The sequence below is a fragment of the Hemicordylus capensis genome, chromosome 4 (genome assembly GCF_027244095.1).
Source record: "Hemicordylus capensis ecotype Gifberg chromosome 4, rHemCap1.1.pri, whole genome shotgun sequence".
In the NCBI taxonomy this organism is placed as follows: domain Eukaryota; kingdom Metazoa; phylum Chordata; class Lepidosauria; order Squamata; family Cordylidae; genus Hemicordylus; species Hemicordylus capensis.
In genome coordinates this window covers 302,374,212-302,391,471 of record NC_069660.1, presented here as the reverse complement: position 1 = coordinate 302,391,471, position 17,260 = coordinate 302,374,212, and the positions used below count along the sequence as shown (strand labels likewise).

Here is a 17,260-nt window from a genome sequence, read left to right as displayed (position 1 = left end):
ACTCCCATAATCCCCAGCCCCAGTGGCTTTTACCTTTGTGGCTGGGGATTATGGCAGTTGAAGTCCAACAACATCTGGGGACCCAAATTTGAGAACCACTGCCTTGAATCGTGGCCTTTGTAATGGATTGACGCTAGATGTTACACAGATTTTTTTTCTTAATTGGCTCTTGCACATGGTACTTTCTCATTCTTCTAGGAAATATTATTGCTCAAGTTCCCAGTGACTTGGAATTAACTTTCCAATTCAAGCTGTTCCCTCTGTGCTGTGGAAGTTCTTCATGTAAAACTTAGTGCCAGAGCTCAATTTAATGGTTAACTTAATTTTAAAATATTGTTTTAAGGTTTTAAATTCTCATAATGCTTTAACCTTTTGTTGTCATTTATTTTAACCAATGTTTTAATTTGTCATTTATTTGTTTTAACTAATGTTCTGACTTTCTGTTGTTGTTGTAAACTGCCCAGAGACCTAAGTTTTGGGCGGTATAAAAATATGTTAAATAAATAAATTTTACAATTATACCTTTTGGTATAATTGGTATCAGACCTCTGGTCCATCTCGCTCAGTACTGCCTACACTGACTGGCAGTGGCTCTCCAAGGTTTCTGGCAAAAGTCTTTTCCAGCCCTACCTGGAGATGTTGCCAGGGATTGAGCCTGGAACCTTCTGCCTGTGGGCATGGAGATTCTTTCCCACTGAGCTATGGCCCTCTCCCCCAAGGGGAATATCACACAGTAGACAGTACTCACATGTGGTCACCCACAAAGGAGATGGTTCATGCTCACTCCCACAAGGCTAGCTCTCCTATACTTCTGAAATGCGTGTGGCTCTATCACTGTCTCACTGTGCATGATAGCATAATATTAAAGGAAGTAGTGCTAGTGAAGGTAGTTTTAAGGTTTTTTCCTTTTTTTGTAACTTCTTTAACTTTTTCATTTCCATAGGCTTATATAATAAAGGGTTTATTTACCTTGATGTACCCATATCAGATGACAGTTGTATAGCAGGTGAGTAAAAATGGAGAAATCTAGTCATGAAGCAGCCTACTTATAATGCAGGCATTCTTCAGCATAAAACAGCATGTAATGTATTATAAAGAATATAAGAAATATAGAAATATTAAGATGTTTTCAGGGTAGGGTCTGTCTATAAAATAAGTGTCACATTCTGGAGAAGGTGAAATTTGACAGGTGGTGGTGGAAAAAGGCCTTTAATTTTGTTTCATTTATCTCTTTAGCCACCTTGAAAGTGGATTGTCAAATAGAAATGCAACATTAAAATACCTGGTGTAAATAAGGAGTGTCAAATACTTTATGGATGGTCTCTAAATGTAACATTCTAGATTTCTTGTGTGTTTAAGCTGAAAGATGAGGGTACATTATTATTTTGATGTTGGAGGCTCTGCTTTGTATCTTTTCTGAAGAGAGAGCAAAATAATTTTTAATTTAGATATTTCATTGAACAAGATTAGATTCTCACCACCATCCCCCTTTTAAATATCTAAACAATATCCTTAGAACACATTTTTAAACATAGTTTTTCTTTTTAGTGCCCCCACTTGAAGGTTTTGTTATGAACAGAGTACAGGGTGACTATTTCGAAACTCTGCTCTACAAGATATTTGTTTCAATAGACGAACAGACCAATGTGGCAGAGGTAAGTCATTCTTTTCACAAGCTTCTCTGTATCCTATAAGAAAGCACTTGTCATGCGAGCTCCTGATAAGCCCTATGCAAATGCTCAAACTTGTCACGAAGTGGGGAATTGGAATTATGGTGGTCACACTCCATGCTGCTTCTGGTGTATATAACTTATATCAGTGCAAATAATTAAATCTATCAGATGATTAATTTTAAATCTTATCTTTGTATACTTTCAGCTTGCAAATGTCCTGGAGATAGATTTGTCACTCGTAAAGGTAGGCCTCAATTCAGTCTAATTTCATGGGAAGATAACCTTCTTTGCATATTCTCTCTCTCTCTCTCTCTCTCTCTCTCTCTCTCTCTCATATAAAATGCTAAGTGCTGATCTTGTGAATGTCTTCTTCTCTTCAGAATGCTGTTTCCATGTACTGCCGGTTGGGGTTTGCCCATAAAAAGGGCCAAGTAATAAATCTGGATAACCTTCATTTATCATGGAGGAATGTTCCATCTATAAACAGGTTGAAGTAAGTATGTAAATGAAGTCTCCTGAAAGCAAAGATGGGCATTTTCCGCAGGCCATTTAGCCATTTTCCTAGGCCACTTAAGCTTAGCAGAAACCTTAAATGATGTGTTAGCGTTGCTTGCTAGTGTTTATGGATATATATCTTCTTCTAGAGTCTTACGATAGGTAACCCCATGCTAACTTGGCAAAGAGGCACCTTTTAACGTGGTGATTCTCTTTATTTAGCAGGGGGAGAGTAACTGGCCCTATCCACCCCCAGCACAGTACTTCCAGTGACTCTTGCTGGTGTCTGTCTTATGTTTCTTTTAGATTGTGAGCCCTTTGGGGACAGGGATCCAGCCATCTTATTTATTTATTATTTCTCTGTATAAACCACCCTGAGCCATTTTTGGAAGGGCGGTATAGAAATCGAATTAATAATAATAATAATAATGACAACAGTAAATTGCAGGAAAATCCAAAAGATGAAAATGGCACATTCCCTCAGCCCTACTTAAGACTGGTTAGCAAAATCCTTCCCAATTCAAAGGATCTTGTGCATATCCAAAATGTATTAAGCATAAAGCTCTAGGGATGTACATGAACTGGTTTGGCGCCCCTTTTCTGGAGCACCGAACCAGTTTGGAAGTCCAGCATTCGAGCCTGTTCGGTCAGGGCGGAATGTAAGGTGCAGGGAGGATGCCCTTACCTGCCCCGCTGCTTTTCCCCTGCCAGCGCTCCCCCCCAAATCATTGCTGTGGGGCTACAGCGTACCTCCCTGCAGCCCTGGTCACCATCATACCAGAAGTGGCACTGTCATACCGTGTGTGCATGCAACCAGGGCTGCAGGTAGATACTCTGCAGCCTCGCAGCAACAGTTTTGGGGAGAGTGCCAGAGGGGGGAAAGTGGTGGGGCAGGTAAGGGCACCCTCCCTGCCCCTTAGAGGCACCCCCTCCCACCTCCCGGGAGTGCACAAACCAGTTTGTGCACATCCCTATAAGGCTCTAGTGGACTAGATGAGTCAGGGCAATGTGGGGCAGAACATCTCTTGTAGGTTCCAGTATTAATCTTACAGTTTCTTGCTGAGACACACACCTACATTGCAGTAGTAATGAGAGTACCTCAGGCACCTTGTGCAGCTGCTTCCAGTGCAACACATATTTTAATATATATATATGGTTGCATCTATGTCAGGACTGTCAATCAGCTAAATATTTTTTAACTGGTTGTTTGCTAAACTATTGACTAAATAAATTTTAAATTGTTTTGCCTAGTACTGCATCCTCAGTATAGAATTTTTTTTGCGATAACTTTCTTATAGTACTAAGAGTATAGTTCTGCTCAAAGTTACACAGGAGTAAATATCACTGAACTAACTGGAATTTATTGCTGAGTAATGGCGCAGCGGGGAAATGACTTGAGTAGCAAGCCAGAAGTTGCCGGTTCGAATCCCCGCTGGTATGTTTCCCAGACTATGGGAAACACCTATATTGGGCAGCAGCAATATAGGAAGATGCTGAAAGGCATCATCTCATACTCTGCAGGAGGAGGCAATGCAATGCTAAACCCCTCCTGTATTCTACCAAAAGACAACCACGGGGCTCTGTGGTCGCCAGGAGTTGACACCGACTGGATGGTACACTTTACCTAAAGTTGCTTAGAACTGGGTTGAAAAGCTACTGCTTTTTCTTGGAAGAAAAGGTCATCTTGAAGATTTTCATTTCCTAATACAGTAATACACCAGAATCAAAATAGCCTCAAAAACACAAGTGTGTGTCCTGATCAATTATAGTTTAACATCACAGTCCTGTGCACACTTATTCCTTCTGCATTCAATAGGGTTTACTCTCATATAAGTGTGCATAGGATTGCAGCCTTATTTATTAATCTGTTATTTGCATTGGAAAAAGCTTGTATTGGGCAGAATGTAGGGGGTGGGGATAGATTAGAAAGCCTAGGAGCCATGATTCAAACTGTGCCTTTAGAGTTCTGGGATAGGACCCAGCCCAGAATGGCAATTCTATCTGGTGCTGCCTGGCAACATCCTCCAGAAGGGGGAGCTCCTTTCCCTGGGCTCACCACAGGGTCCTATGGACAGTAGGAACATTAGAGACTGTAATGCCTTGCATATAATATTGTCTAGCTTACTGTTATCTGCGTTGGTGATTTTGAAATAGGAAGGCAGAATATGCATCTTAAAACAAATACCTTCTGGTGGCTTCTATGGTTATCAGCTATTCTGAGGCAGAGAGCTTCTACCCAGTGTTGCAACATCAGTGATTCAGACCTTGTTCCCATTGTTAGAACTACTTTAGATCCACAGAAGATGCTATTGTCATGGGACAGTGCGGAAAGCAGGAGTCCTGTACAGGAGGCTGCATCATCTGCTACAGATACTGACACAAACAGTCAAGACGATCAAGGTGAGCAGTGAAGCACAAGTTTCTAGTTTAAGAAACTGATATAAAATTCAGTGCCGCCCTTTTTGCTCAGTATGAGTCAGAGCATGTTGTTCACTGCTCTGGCATCCCGTTGTCTGAATTACGTGGGTTAGAGCCAGACTGTACTTTACTTTCACATGAGAAACAGCTAGTTCCAGCGCATTAGAACTCTGAAGGCTCCTCTCACGGGCCTGTTCCTTCAGGCATGGAAATCTGGAGGGACAGGAAGAGAGGGTCCTAGCTGTCAAACTCTCAGGGCAGGAAAAGCTGCTGTCTGGGCTGGAGAAAACACTAATCGAGGAGGTGGTGACTTTATGGGGATATCTGGCATTCGGTTATGTTTCTCTTTGAAGCCCACATCTTTATCTCTCTGTTTAAGATAGTTATATACTACAGACATTCATGGCTTAACATCTTTACCAGCCTTTAAAAGAGCCCTTTAGACACACTTTTTTAGCCAGGCTTTTAATAATCTCTGAATGTTTAAAATTTGAAATTGTTTAATTTTTTTAACTGTTGTTTAATAATTAGTTTTATTCTGTTTCTGTTGTGTTTATTTTTGTGAACCACCTAGAGCCTTTGGAGTCAGGCGGAATATATAACATAAATAAATATACTGTCCCAATAACAGAATATTTGGGTAATGCTGTGCTGTAAAATCTAGGTTTATAGGCTTTTTAAAATGCTTTTATAGACTATTAGATCTAGTTTATATTTTGAAGAGACTGTGCAAAATAGTCATGCTTCCCGATTACCTACCGATACCAAATTTCCACGAATAATCCCGCCAATTAAATTAGCTAAATACACTTCTGCTTACACCAGAATATGCTTGGTGAAAGTTTAAAAATACAAATAAATAAATAAGAAATTTGGAGCATAATCATATTTTAACTGTTCTCAACAGATGTTTAACAGGTCAGTAATTCAAAAATGACAACATGCTCAAGAGAAGCAGAAGATCTTTCTTGAATTCAAATTTACGATGATTCAAATTTACTGTGTATGGTAATTATTCAGTAAAATGAATAATGTTTTGAAGTTGAAATCCTACCAATTTAAAACTGTTTTTATTTCCCTTTTGCAACCACATTAATAAAAAATTCTATTACATATATTTAATTTATTCAACTTTGCTATCAGTGTAATCTACACAAAATGACTCTACCTGTTCAACAGTGGGCCTCACCTCCTAGTTTAAAATATTTTTTTGGAGAAAGGAAATCTCGTGTCCTGCCTACACACACAAGCGGCAAGAATTGGTCAAATATTTCTGGTGCAAGAGTTTGAGTCGACAGATCTGCATTGGCCAGATGTCCCTCAAAAAACACATAGCATAAGTACAATCCTTATGCTGTTTGAGTTGTCATGTCCCCATTTCTCCTGAAGCAGTTACCTGCCTGGCCCCAGACCCTTGATCCCATGTATGACATCAGAGCCACTTAGCCAATGGCAGCCAGAAGGAGCAGGACTCCCCCAACCTTCCTCGGCCCTTCTATTATAGGAGGACTTGTCTGCCTGTGGCTAGGCAGTCGACTGCTTTTGGATTCACTTGCTAGAAGCCCACCTTAGCATCTGAGCAAAGCCGCTAATGGCATCAAGAGTTGGGACAAGCCAAGATATTGAAGCTCCAGAAAGAGGGGAGGTTCAGTGATGCACACAGCCTCACATCTGGTTGGGCCTTGAGCTAAGTAACTATATTGGATTGCAATTCGTTTTTGTTTGTGTTTCCTTCCTTAGGCGATACTGCCAGTGTGAGCAGCTTGAGTCTGTCTAGTGGGCACACAAAGCGCATTGCCTTCTTGTTTGATTCAACGCTCACTGCCTTTTTAATGATGGGGAATCTCTCACCGGTATGTGAAGCTAAACTGTTAAAGCTTTTTAAAATGTTCCCTTGCTTTTGTTGGGCAGAAAATCCATTTAAAAATAAAGCTTCTCAGTTGACTTCCTTGAACATCCCACTTTGGCAATCATTATTAGTTTTGTTTTTTTAACAACAACAAAAAACCTGACTTGTAAGAGGTGATCTAAGCTTTGTTCTTCACTGTGATTTGTTTGTTTTTTAATATTGATATAGATGTGTGCAAATCAAGGACATCAATTTTGCCTTTCTTGCAGAATTTGAAAAGTCATGCAGTTACCATGTTTGAAGTTGGAAAATTGTCAGATGAGTCTCTGGATAGTTTCCTCATAGAACTTGAAAAGGTAATCATAAAATGTAGGCTGTTGGCTGAGGTTAAAGGACAGGTCTGGTTCACATGTATTCTCAACAGTATATTTTCTGGTGCTCAGGTAATAAAATTGATGCCACCTTCACAGTTAGAGTGCACAGATTCTTGAGTAAAGCTAGAACATCACATAACAAAACCCAAAGAGTGATGTAACATATTTCTTACAAATTTGGAACCCATTTTTCCCCTTATGAGTTAGACTGTAAGTCACTCATAAGGAAAAGTGCTTTCAGGGGACACAGAACTGCTACAGCGTTTGGATCTGGCTTACAGACCAATTGGCCATCCCTTGTGAACGCAACACTTACCTACTTTTACTAATTATAACCCAAGATGTCTTTTCTGATTTTCAAGATCTTAAAGAAAAGTAAATGTGTAAGTAGGAATTAATTGTCAAATCACATCTTTGACTTCCTCCAGCCAAGCCCTGTATTTAAACTTTGTGGGGTATCTTGTGTCTAGATACACAGCTACACACAAAAATATCTGTGGAAAGCTGACTTTTAGAGAGAGGTCTTGAGACCTCAGCTTCTCAAAAGCTATGTAAAATAGCCTTAAAAATGTCTGTCTTCAAAAGTTTTTTAAAAACTATAAAGCTGTAATAACACAAATACTAGAAATGTGATAGCAGATATTCATCTGACACGTAAATGCTTTTTCTTTAGAGCAGCTGCACGTTCATAATTACTGATTTGGAAATGTTTTGTAAAAGCCTAATTCAGTTTTCTGTGTCAATAATACTTGCGTAAACAGCTCACAAGAAGTACACATTCATGTTCTCTTATTTAGGTTCAAAGCACAGGAGAGGGTGAAGCTCAACGATACTTTGATCATGCACTTACCCTGAGAAACACTATACTGTTTCTGAGACACAATAAGGACCTTGTGGCTCAAGTTACGCAGTCTGAACAACCTAATAATGGTACAGTGAAAATATCTCTATTTTAGGAAAAGCTGTTTACCCATTTATGTCTCTTGTACGTCCTACTTCAATGAAACACCCTCACCAACTTGGGAAAGGCACTCCAAACATGTCATTATGAGTCTAACCTTTTGGAACTACCTGTTGTCTATTGTTTGCTGTTCTAAGCCTCTAACAATTTATCTTAGTGTGATAGTAACATAATAGACTGTGGAGTCAGAAATGTACGCTGTAGAAGGCCGATTAAACAAACCAAAACAAAATTAAAATCAATCTGAATGATGAATAAACCTTCCTAAGATCTAGAGAATGCCGGTAAATATTAGGAAAGAAATGAATTGATTTGTTGTATCAATACTCTAATGCAAATACTGTGCATGCTTCTAAAATTTAACAAGTCGGTCCCAAAGGTCAGGTGTTAAGTAAGACATTCATACTGGGGAAGTTTGCTTTGGTACTGCTCTCTGAAACATAACCTAACTACAGGCCACAGGATGCCATTCTGCCACTATCTCCTACTGCATTCCACTGTGGATCTAGACCCGTTCACACGTTATGTTCAGTACTCGTACAATGTGTACAGTGTACACAGGTACATATCTGTACACAGGTACAGTCATTCACATGTTATGAATGCACTTCCTATCTGTACCATGCATTTGAAGGGCCTGTATCCAGGTTCACTTTTAAAATGAACACAGGTACAGACATTTACACAAACATGTACAGTATGAGTGTAGAGACAACTCTACACTTATACAGCATAATGTCTGAATTGGGCTTCTGTGATTCATTTTGGACCTACCAACCACACAAACAGGCAAGCTGTTGGGGCTGGCCCAGAGGAACCAATAACGTAAGCAATCATTTTGGATAACATTTTTAGAGCATCCATAAAGTAGTATCTGATCTGAGAGGTACACCACAGAAGCTCTTGGAATGTCTTGGAGGATGCTGGGATAGATCTCTCAGATCCTTGCAGTTTAATTGTTTTGGCCCACACAGTGTCTTAAGCTAGCCCTGTGCCACCTTGTCAGCTGAAGGCATTCTTTTTTGGAAGAATGTGGCAGCTCTTACTTCCTTCTGCTGTCACTACTGCTTCCTCCCCAGATGCACAGTCCCGGTGTCCAACATTTTGCTCGCAAATTACTTGCTTGTTGGACTACAATAAATTGTGGTTGGGGTCGCAAGCATGAATTGTCCCCTTTGCTAAGCAGGGTCTACCCTGGTTTGCATTTGAATGGGAGTCTACATGTGTGAGCACTGCAAGATATTCCCCTCAGGGGATGGGGCTGCTTTGGGAAGAACTCCTGCATGCTTGCATGTAGAAGGTTCCAAGTTCCCTCCCTGGCATCTCCAAGATAGGTCTGAGAGAGACTCCTGCCTGCAACCTTGGAGAAGCTGCTGCCAGTCTGTGAAGACAGTACTCAGCTAGATGGACCTATGGTCTGACTTGGTAAAAGGCAGCTTCCTATGTAATGATGGGAGCGGTAGTCCAATAGCAGCTGCAGAGCCCCTCAGGTTGGCCATATCTATTCTAGATACTGGGCAAATCTATACATCTGGCAAATTCATTTTGTTTTATTCGGAAAAGACTTAACCATGTCCCATGCCTCTTTCTGTTTTTTACAGTTGCTTTTAAATCTCCAACAGCACCCACAATTAACTACAGTCAGTTAATCTTTGTCAAAGATTGTAATAAAGTCCCAAGGGAACCGATGAAAAGCATGCACATAAGATAGAGTGGATACTGGCTTTGAGCCCCTAATGACCCGGGAGCTCTTTTTGCTGCAACTTAACTTTATCAGTGCATAAAGTTTCTTACGATTCTTGCTGATAGATCAAATGAACAAAAAACCGAGGACTTGAAGTGAATCCTTATCCCAGGATAAAGGGTTGTTTAAAGAAGCTTCAGTTCCCACTATATTCACAACACTGGGTAAAAAGCTGTGTGTGCAAGCTGGTTTTCTTTTGCTCATGTAATCAGTCTGTGCTTCTTGAAAAGCTGCTGTGACTTCTGACAGAGACATTTGTCTTTTGAGGCTTGTGCTTACTATAAGCTTTTAAATTATAGTGGGTAGTTGATTTGAATTAGTATTCTGGCTTTTAATGGTCAGAAGCCAATAAAACAAACAAACACCCTGGTGGTATAGATCTGAATGATCCTACTCGAAAAGGTCTTCTAGCATTCTATATTGAGCCTGGAATGGGGACAGGGGAGATGTCTCCTGTCGTTGATGCCGACCAGCGGATGCCAACTGGCGGGAGTACAAGGTGGTGGCAGGAGCAGGAAGCGGCCACTGCTGGGAGTTTGTGGGCGGGCAGGAGGTGGTGGGCTAGCTCTCCAGCTGGCCCGCCAGCCAGAAAGTGTGTGTGGGGGGGTTAGTGGTGGAAAAGGGGTGAGAAGAAGCGAGCCGGCCCACTCGCCAGCCCAAAAAGCGGGGGGGGGAGCAGGCCGGTGGGAGAGAAAAAGGCAGTGGGTGGGCCGGCCTGAGGTGCAGATGCTCTGCGCCCGGCCCAGCTAGTTTAATAGAATAACTTTACTCTTATGAGAAAAAGGCTATGGCTAGGATCTTGAGGACTGTGTTACTAGTTGTGTGTGGCCAAGGGAACTTTGGGTTTGTGTGTGTTGAACAGCAATCCCCCCCCACATCCCCACTAAATAGTCAACCCACTCTGAAGTAGAAAGGCAGTTCACAAGCAGTTTGTGATGCGAAGTGGGAGCTTGCTGTTGAAAGAAGAAAAGCAGAAAATCTTGTTTGTTAATTTAAAACTGTTATTTTGCTTCCAGTCTGTGTTTCCTAGAAAGCCATCATAATATTTGAAACTGAAGGGGCTTCCAAAAGCAGTCTGTGATATTGCATGGAAGTCTTCTGTTCAGGATCACAAGGGGAGGGGAGTTAAAAAATTTCCCTGGATGTGCCCAAACCCTTGAGACACATCTACGGTTGCTCTTTCCCCCCAGCTATGCACTTTAATGGGTGCCCTTAACTAACAGCATCATTAAATAATTAAGTTGAAATTTTATTTAAATATCACAGAAGAGATGAGAGAGAAGAGACCATCTAAATTTGTATTTTTCCCTCCCCACTTCCCATACCCATTTCAGTTGTATATGTTCGTTCTCTATCTGTATTCCAAGTGTCTTTGACATTGTTAATGTAGGTTTCCCTCTGGATTTACTGCGCTGTGAAAGTTTGCTTGGCTTGGACCCTGCTACATGCAGTAGAGTTTTGAATAAAAACTACATGCTGCTAGTCTCCATGGCTCCTCTCACCAATGAGATTCGACCCATCAGCAGTTGTACGCCCCAGGTAACAAAGCAAAACCCCCAAACCTTGAATATAATCTGAGAGTTCAGTCCCACGTAATGATTGTTTTTATAATGTATATGATACTTTCACAGAGTTGTGTTTTTGTGCTCGCTTTGTGTTTGCTGCTTGTCCTCATAACAAGTGTTATGTTTAATTTATTTGCATTGGTATTTCAGTGTTGCTTTCCACAACTCAAAGCAGCTTACAACTGTTATTAAAACAAATTAAAATGCAATATTATATGAGCTTTACAATACTGTATCACAATAAGTATAACATCTGTGGTCCAGCTATGCATACTCCATGGAATAAAGTTGAAAGGATGGCTACTAAGAGCAGGGCCTTTCCAGTGGTGGTACCAACTTTGTGGAATGCCCTTCCTTGGGAAGCCCATCAGACCCAAACACCATATACCTTGAGACACCTGGAGAAAACATGGCTTTTCAAGGCCTTTGGCCTAGAACAGCTTCCTGCATACTAAATTGCTTTGTGGTTGCTGCCTGCTTAGCTTATTATGCTTTTGTTCAGCTTATTAGGCTTTTTGCCAGATTGTTACTGTGTGCAGCTTTATTAAATGTTTAAAGTATTTGGATGTTCTGCTTTGTTTATCTGTTCCTTTTGGATTTTAGTTGTACTGAGTTAGATTTATATGATAAAGGGGGATAATATTCATTTTAAATATTCACACCGCTTTCACAAAGTCTTGATTCAAAGCAAAAAATATTTGGCAAGAAACTCTATTCATTCATTCATTTAACATATTTTTATACCACCCAAAACTTAAGCCTCTGGGTGATTTACAACAAAACAAAATAAATGACAACAGAAAAATCATTAGTTAAATAAATGACAACAAAACAAATGTTTAAACCTTAGTTAAAATAAATGACAGCAAAAAAGTTAAAGCATTACAACAATTTAAAATTTTAAAACAATGTTAAAAACTATTAAAACAGTATTTAATTAATTAAAAGCCTGGGTGAACAGATGTGTCTTTAAAGATTTTTTTAAAATTTTCAGAGATGGGGTGGCTTTTATTTCAGCAGGGAGCGCATTCCAAAGCTTTGGGGCAGCAGCTGAGAAGGCCCGTCCCCGAGTAGCCAGCAGGCGGCAACTGCAGACGGACCTCTCCTGATGATCTCAATGGGCAGTGGGGTTCATGAGGAAGAAGACATTCTCTTAAATACCCAGGGCCCATTGCTGTTGCCATTAAAGCCATGTCTTCAAAATGTGTATAAAAAGCTTTTTCAAACAACAAATATTAATGTTGTTAGCAAGGCACTCATGGCGTCCCTGACAATACTCTGTGTGACCAAGGCCATAGTGGGAAAAGGTCTCGCTTTGAGCCAACAGAGATGATGGACGCTTTAGCATGGGGATAATCTTCCCATGCAGATTTCAGTGGGTGGGGGAGCCTTGTATAGGGCAGATTTTTTGCACACAGTAAGACCCCTGGGTTTGCAGCATCAGCTATTTATATAACATTTATTTAAGGGAACAATTCACTACAACTTTTGTTTGTCTTAAAATGCTTTCATTGTGCTTACCTGAAGGTAGGTTTGAGGTCCAGGTCTCTTTCAAAATCTCAAACAAAAAGCATGGTTTATTTTTTAAATTCTTACAAGTTTTTTTTTAAAGGTCAACTCAAAATAATGTTGACCTGGTCTCTCCTACTGTTCAACATCTACATGGAACCTCTGAGTGAGATCACTTAGAGTGATGAGTCGTCATTGTGCTGATGGCGCCCAGTTCATATGTGCATTGTTGATAGTAGGCAGCCAGGTTGAAGTGGTTCCAGTCCTAGAAAGGGGGGTGGGTTGCCTGTGGTGGGGGGTCATACTCCTATAGACAGGAGATATGCAATTTTGGAGCGCTCTTAGTTGCAGCATTATATCTGGATGCCCAGGTGACGTTTGTTTCTAAGGCTGCCTCTTACGAGCTTCAGCTGCTGCACCAACAGTGCCCACTCCAGTGAAAATGTGATCTAGCCAAAGGGTTTTGCATGGGGCTGCCCTTGCAGATCATTTGGAAGCTGCAACTGAATTCAGTTATCTGTTCAATATACAATAGCACATCTTCTGATGAGAATCAGTCTCTGAGATTACATTACCCCAGTATTTTTTTAAAAACCCAGTTTCCATTTGCTTCTGGCCACAGTTAAACTGATTCTTGACTTTAAAGCCTGAAGTGGATCAGGTTACCTCAGGGAGTGCCTTCTCCCATATACAGGTCCAGACTCCCATGTGCTTGGATAATTTTCTGAGCATTCATAGCCCCTGCTATGAATGTCATTGTCATCAGAAGCTAGGTTGGTGGCTGTGCAGGGCTCTTCTAGTGGTGGCACCTGTCTCTTGTAACTCTGTCCCCAGGAACACCTGCCAAACTCTTTAGCTGATGGCTTTCTTCCACATAATGGAAACAAATCTATTTTGGAAAGGCTTTTGGATGTTTGGTTTAATGCTGTTCACTTCTAGTATTTGTCTCAGTGTTGATAGTAGCTTCTATTATTATGTTATTACCCCATGTTTGGTCTGTTATATTTTGTATTTATTGTAAACCACCTAGTGATGACCTGGCCCAGACCAAAGGGCCTGGTAGAAATCGAGCAAGTAAACAAATTCCTCTAGTGAGTTTGAATTCCATTTTAAGATGTCAGTAACCCTAGCTGGTTGGAAGACTCTCTTGCTTAATTCCCAGATAACTCTGTAAAAATATGCAGTTGAGTTCTGTGGCCTCCTGCCATGGCATGAGTTGTTCTCTGCGGTGAATGTGCTCCCCATTGTTGGACATGGAGTCCATTGGCAGCCAGTTGCACTGGCTGCAGGTATGTTTCCGGGCAAAATAAGTGCTGGTTATTACCTTTAAAGCCCTGAACGGCTTAGGCCCGAGTTACCTCAGAGAGCGCCTTCTTCTGCATGATCCCCACCGCACATTGAGGTCATCTGAGGAGGTTCATCTCCAGTTACCACGAGCTCGTCTGGTGGTGACTCAGAGGTGGGCCTTCTCTATAGCTGCTCTGGGGCTGTAGAATGCGCTCCCTGCGGAAATCCGTAATTTGAATTCTCTGTTAGCCTTCAGGAGATCCCTTAAGACGTATTTGTTTGGCCTGGCTTTCCAGGTTTTTAAAATCTGTTTTAATATTTTAACCCAGTTTTGAGGTTTTAATTACTGCAATTGTTTAATTCTTGTTTTAAAATGTTTTTTAATTGTTATATTGTTTTTAATTTTTGTTTCAGCTCTTTATTGTTTTAGTGGTTTGTTTTTAATTGTAAACCGCCCTGAGCCATTTTGGTAGGGCGGTATACAAATCAAATCAAATAAATAAATAATAAAATAAATAAAATAGCCTTGTCTTTTTTGGTTCTAGCAGAGACGGCAACTGGCGATGCTGATAGAGACTTTGTGAATGCCAAACCAGATTAACAGTATTGTGTGTTCTTCCATTATTGCTTCAGTGACAACTACTACTTCAGATGCCTTCTTAATCTTTCCACAGCATATTGGACCAGCAATTCCAGAGGTTAGCTCGGTATGGTTCAAGCTATATATTTACCACATAACTGGACAAGGGCCTCCATCCTTGTTACTGTCTAAAGGAACAAGACTTCGAAAACTTCCAGATATCTTTCAGGTAGGTATATTTAGAGGTGCATTTGGGTTTTGGGGCTCAGTGGTAGAGCACCTGCTTTGCATCCAGAAGGTCTAGGTTCAATCCCTGACATCTTCAGGAAGGGCTGGGAAAGACTCTGGTCTGAAATCCTGGATAGCTGCTGCCAGTCAGGATAGACAATGTTGAGGTAGCTGGATCGATAGTCTGACTCAGAATGAAGCAGCTTCCTATGTATTTTCCTAGATTTGGAGGAAATCAATGTTTTTTGTAGTGGTATTGATTCTGAAGTTATTGCTCCTTCTGCCTGCACACAGGCTGAAGTTGCTGGTTTTCCTGAAATGTGTGGAAGTCCGAGGTAGAAACTTCTTTGGAAGAACCACCTTCCTCTTTATGTTCGGATTGATGTTTCCAGATAATAGGGAGAGACCATTAAGAGATCTTAATAAGCTCTTATCAAGCAGCATAAACTAAAATAAAATAGAGAGCGCATTCTTCTACATGATCCCCACCGCACGTTAAGGTCATCTGAGGAGGTCCGTCTCCAGTTACCACCAGTACGTCCCATGGCGACTCAGAGGCGGGCCTTCTCTGTAGCTGCTCCTGGGCTGTGGAATGCACTCCTGGCAGAAATCCGTATCTGAGTTCATTGCTGGCCTTCAGGAGAGCCCTTAAAACCTATCCGTTTGGCCTGGCCTTCCAGGGTTTTTAATTAGCTGTAAATTGTTTTTAACGGCTGTAAGTGTTCGGCCTGGTTCTCCTTGGTTTTTAACTGTTTAAATGTTTTAACTGTTAATTAGTTTTATGCTGTTTTTAGTTTTGATTTTAGTTGTTAATGGATTTTAATTGTTTTTATTTAGATGTAAACCATCCTGAGCCATTTTTGGAAGGGCGGTGTATAAATCGAATGAATGAATGAATAGATTTGGCTAACTTCAAAATGAGAATTCAAAGTCTACACAGTCAATTTGTTCTGAACATCTGTTTTGGTTTTTTATTTTTAATAGATTGTGATTCTGGAGGGATAATAAGAATAAAAATACACTGCCTAGAGACGTACATATCAGTCAGTATAAAATATAGATAATAAATAAATAAATGTTCTAGAAACTTGTTCCAAATAAACTGAAAAGCATTGGTGTTTGATAAATCAATACATAGATTTATTTATGGAGGAGGGTTTGGAGGAGGTTTTTTCCAGCGAATGAAAAACAAAACAAAACCCTAATATCTTGTACATTTAGCTGACCAGGCTAAAAAGAGTGTGGTAAAAATCTTACTAGTACTATTTGTAGAAGGATTTGCAGAAGGAGATGAAGTAGAGCCTTGCTATTGATGGAACTCTATCAATGTCTCAGTCTTAATCTTAACTACCTTCACCTCTGACTTTCAGGGTTATGATCGCTTATTAATAACGTCTTGGGGGCATGACCCAGGCATTGTCCCAACTTCAAATGTGCTTACCATGTTGAATGATGCTTTAACTCATTCTGCAGTTCTGATTCAGGTATGAAATTCTTCTGTCAAAATGAACTCTGTTTTCTTGTTAGGAAGGAGGAGAGATGAGACCAGGCACTTCAGCTAGTTTGCTTAATATGCAGATGCCTGATAGTGGCTGGCAGCTGGTTTGTCTTCCATGAATTCACTTAATGTCATTTCTTATTTAAGGCCAGTAATTGACTTATAGTATTCACTACCCTGAGTTGTGGTAATGGCCTCTGGCTTAGGTGGTGTTTTTCCCCCTCTTTCTTTAAAGGATTAGGCAAAGCCAGCATAGTGTAGTGGTTAGAGTGTTGGACTAGGACCGGGAAGACCTGAGATCGAATCCCCATTCAACCATGAAACTCACTGGGTGACTCTGGACCAGTCATGTTATCTCTCAGCCTAACCTACCTCACAGGGTTATTGCAAGGATAAAAATAACCGTGTACACCACTCTGAGCTCCTCGGAGGAAAAGTGGGATATAAGTGTAAAAATAAATAAAATTTTAAAATAGAATTTCCATAGTCTGAAGTAGCATAGTTGTGAATACCAGTGGGGGAGTGAAGTGGGTTTCTGATCTTCCCAGAAACTCCTGGCTAGCACTCTTGGAAACAAAATGATGGACTAGAGAGACTTTGATCTGAACTAGCAAGGCACTTCCGTTCTTCTTTTGAGCTAATGATTGAGAACTTCATTTATTCCAAATGGCTGAGAACTTTATTTCATTGCGGTTCAGCCACAAAAATTGTTGCCACTAGGCAAAGGGGAAAAAATGTTTGCATGGTGCACATGATGATAATAAAACATCTTGGTTTACTCAGAGATGAAGAGATCCATGCAGAGAGGGGCTATTAATTGTGCTATTTTTGTCTTCGATGTGTGAGTTTATTCTCTCTCTAGATATATTCATTGTGCACCCCCCAGTTGGGCACAGTGATATATAAATAGTTAATCGCCTTGTTGTCTGGAGGTATAATGCAGCTAACCTTCCTAGAGTTGTAATAATAGTTATTTAATAGATCTATTAAATATTAAATATTAAGGGGTACTGACTCTGTGATTTCTTAAGAGCAGTTATTTGATAGATCTATTAAATAACTGCTCTTAAGAAATCACT

General features: G+C 40.5%; 1 protein-coding gene across 4 annotated transcripts in view; it reads left to right on the top strand.

Annotated features, from left to right (window-relative positions):
* FAM91A1 (family with sequence similarity 91 member A1) overlaps nucleotides 1-17,260 on the top strand; it is a 47,354-nt gene that overhangs the window by 14,659 nt on the left and 15,435 nt on the right. For all 4 annotated transcript variants that reach the window (XM_053246939.1, XM_053246938.1, XM_053246941.1 and 1 more), the window contains exons 8-18: nucleotides 944-1,006; nucleotides 1,549-1,655; nucleotides 1,879-1,917; nucleotides 2,054-2,166; nucleotides 4,450-4,568; nucleotides 6,327-6,439; nucleotides 6,705-6,791; nucleotides 7,607-7,739; nucleotides 10,905-11,053; nucleotides 14,550-14,684; nucleotides 16,054-16,167. In XM_053246939.1, coding sequence (XP_053102914.1) covers nucleotides 944-1,006; nucleotides 1,549-1,655; nucleotides 1,879-1,917; nucleotides 2,054-2,166; nucleotides 4,450-4,568; nucleotides 6,327-6,439; nucleotides 6,705-6,791; nucleotides 7,607-7,739; nucleotides 10,905-11,053; nucleotides 14,550-14,684; nucleotides 16,054-16,167 — 1,172 coding nt within the window. The remainder of the gene's footprint in view (nucleotides 1-943; nucleotides 1,007-1,548; nucleotides 1,656-1,878; nucleotides 1,918-2,053; nucleotides 2,167-4,449; nucleotides 4,569-6,326; nucleotides 6,440-6,704; nucleotides 6,792-7,606; nucleotides 7,740-10,904; nucleotides 11,054-14,549; nucleotides 14,685-16,053; nucleotides 16,168-17,260) is intronic.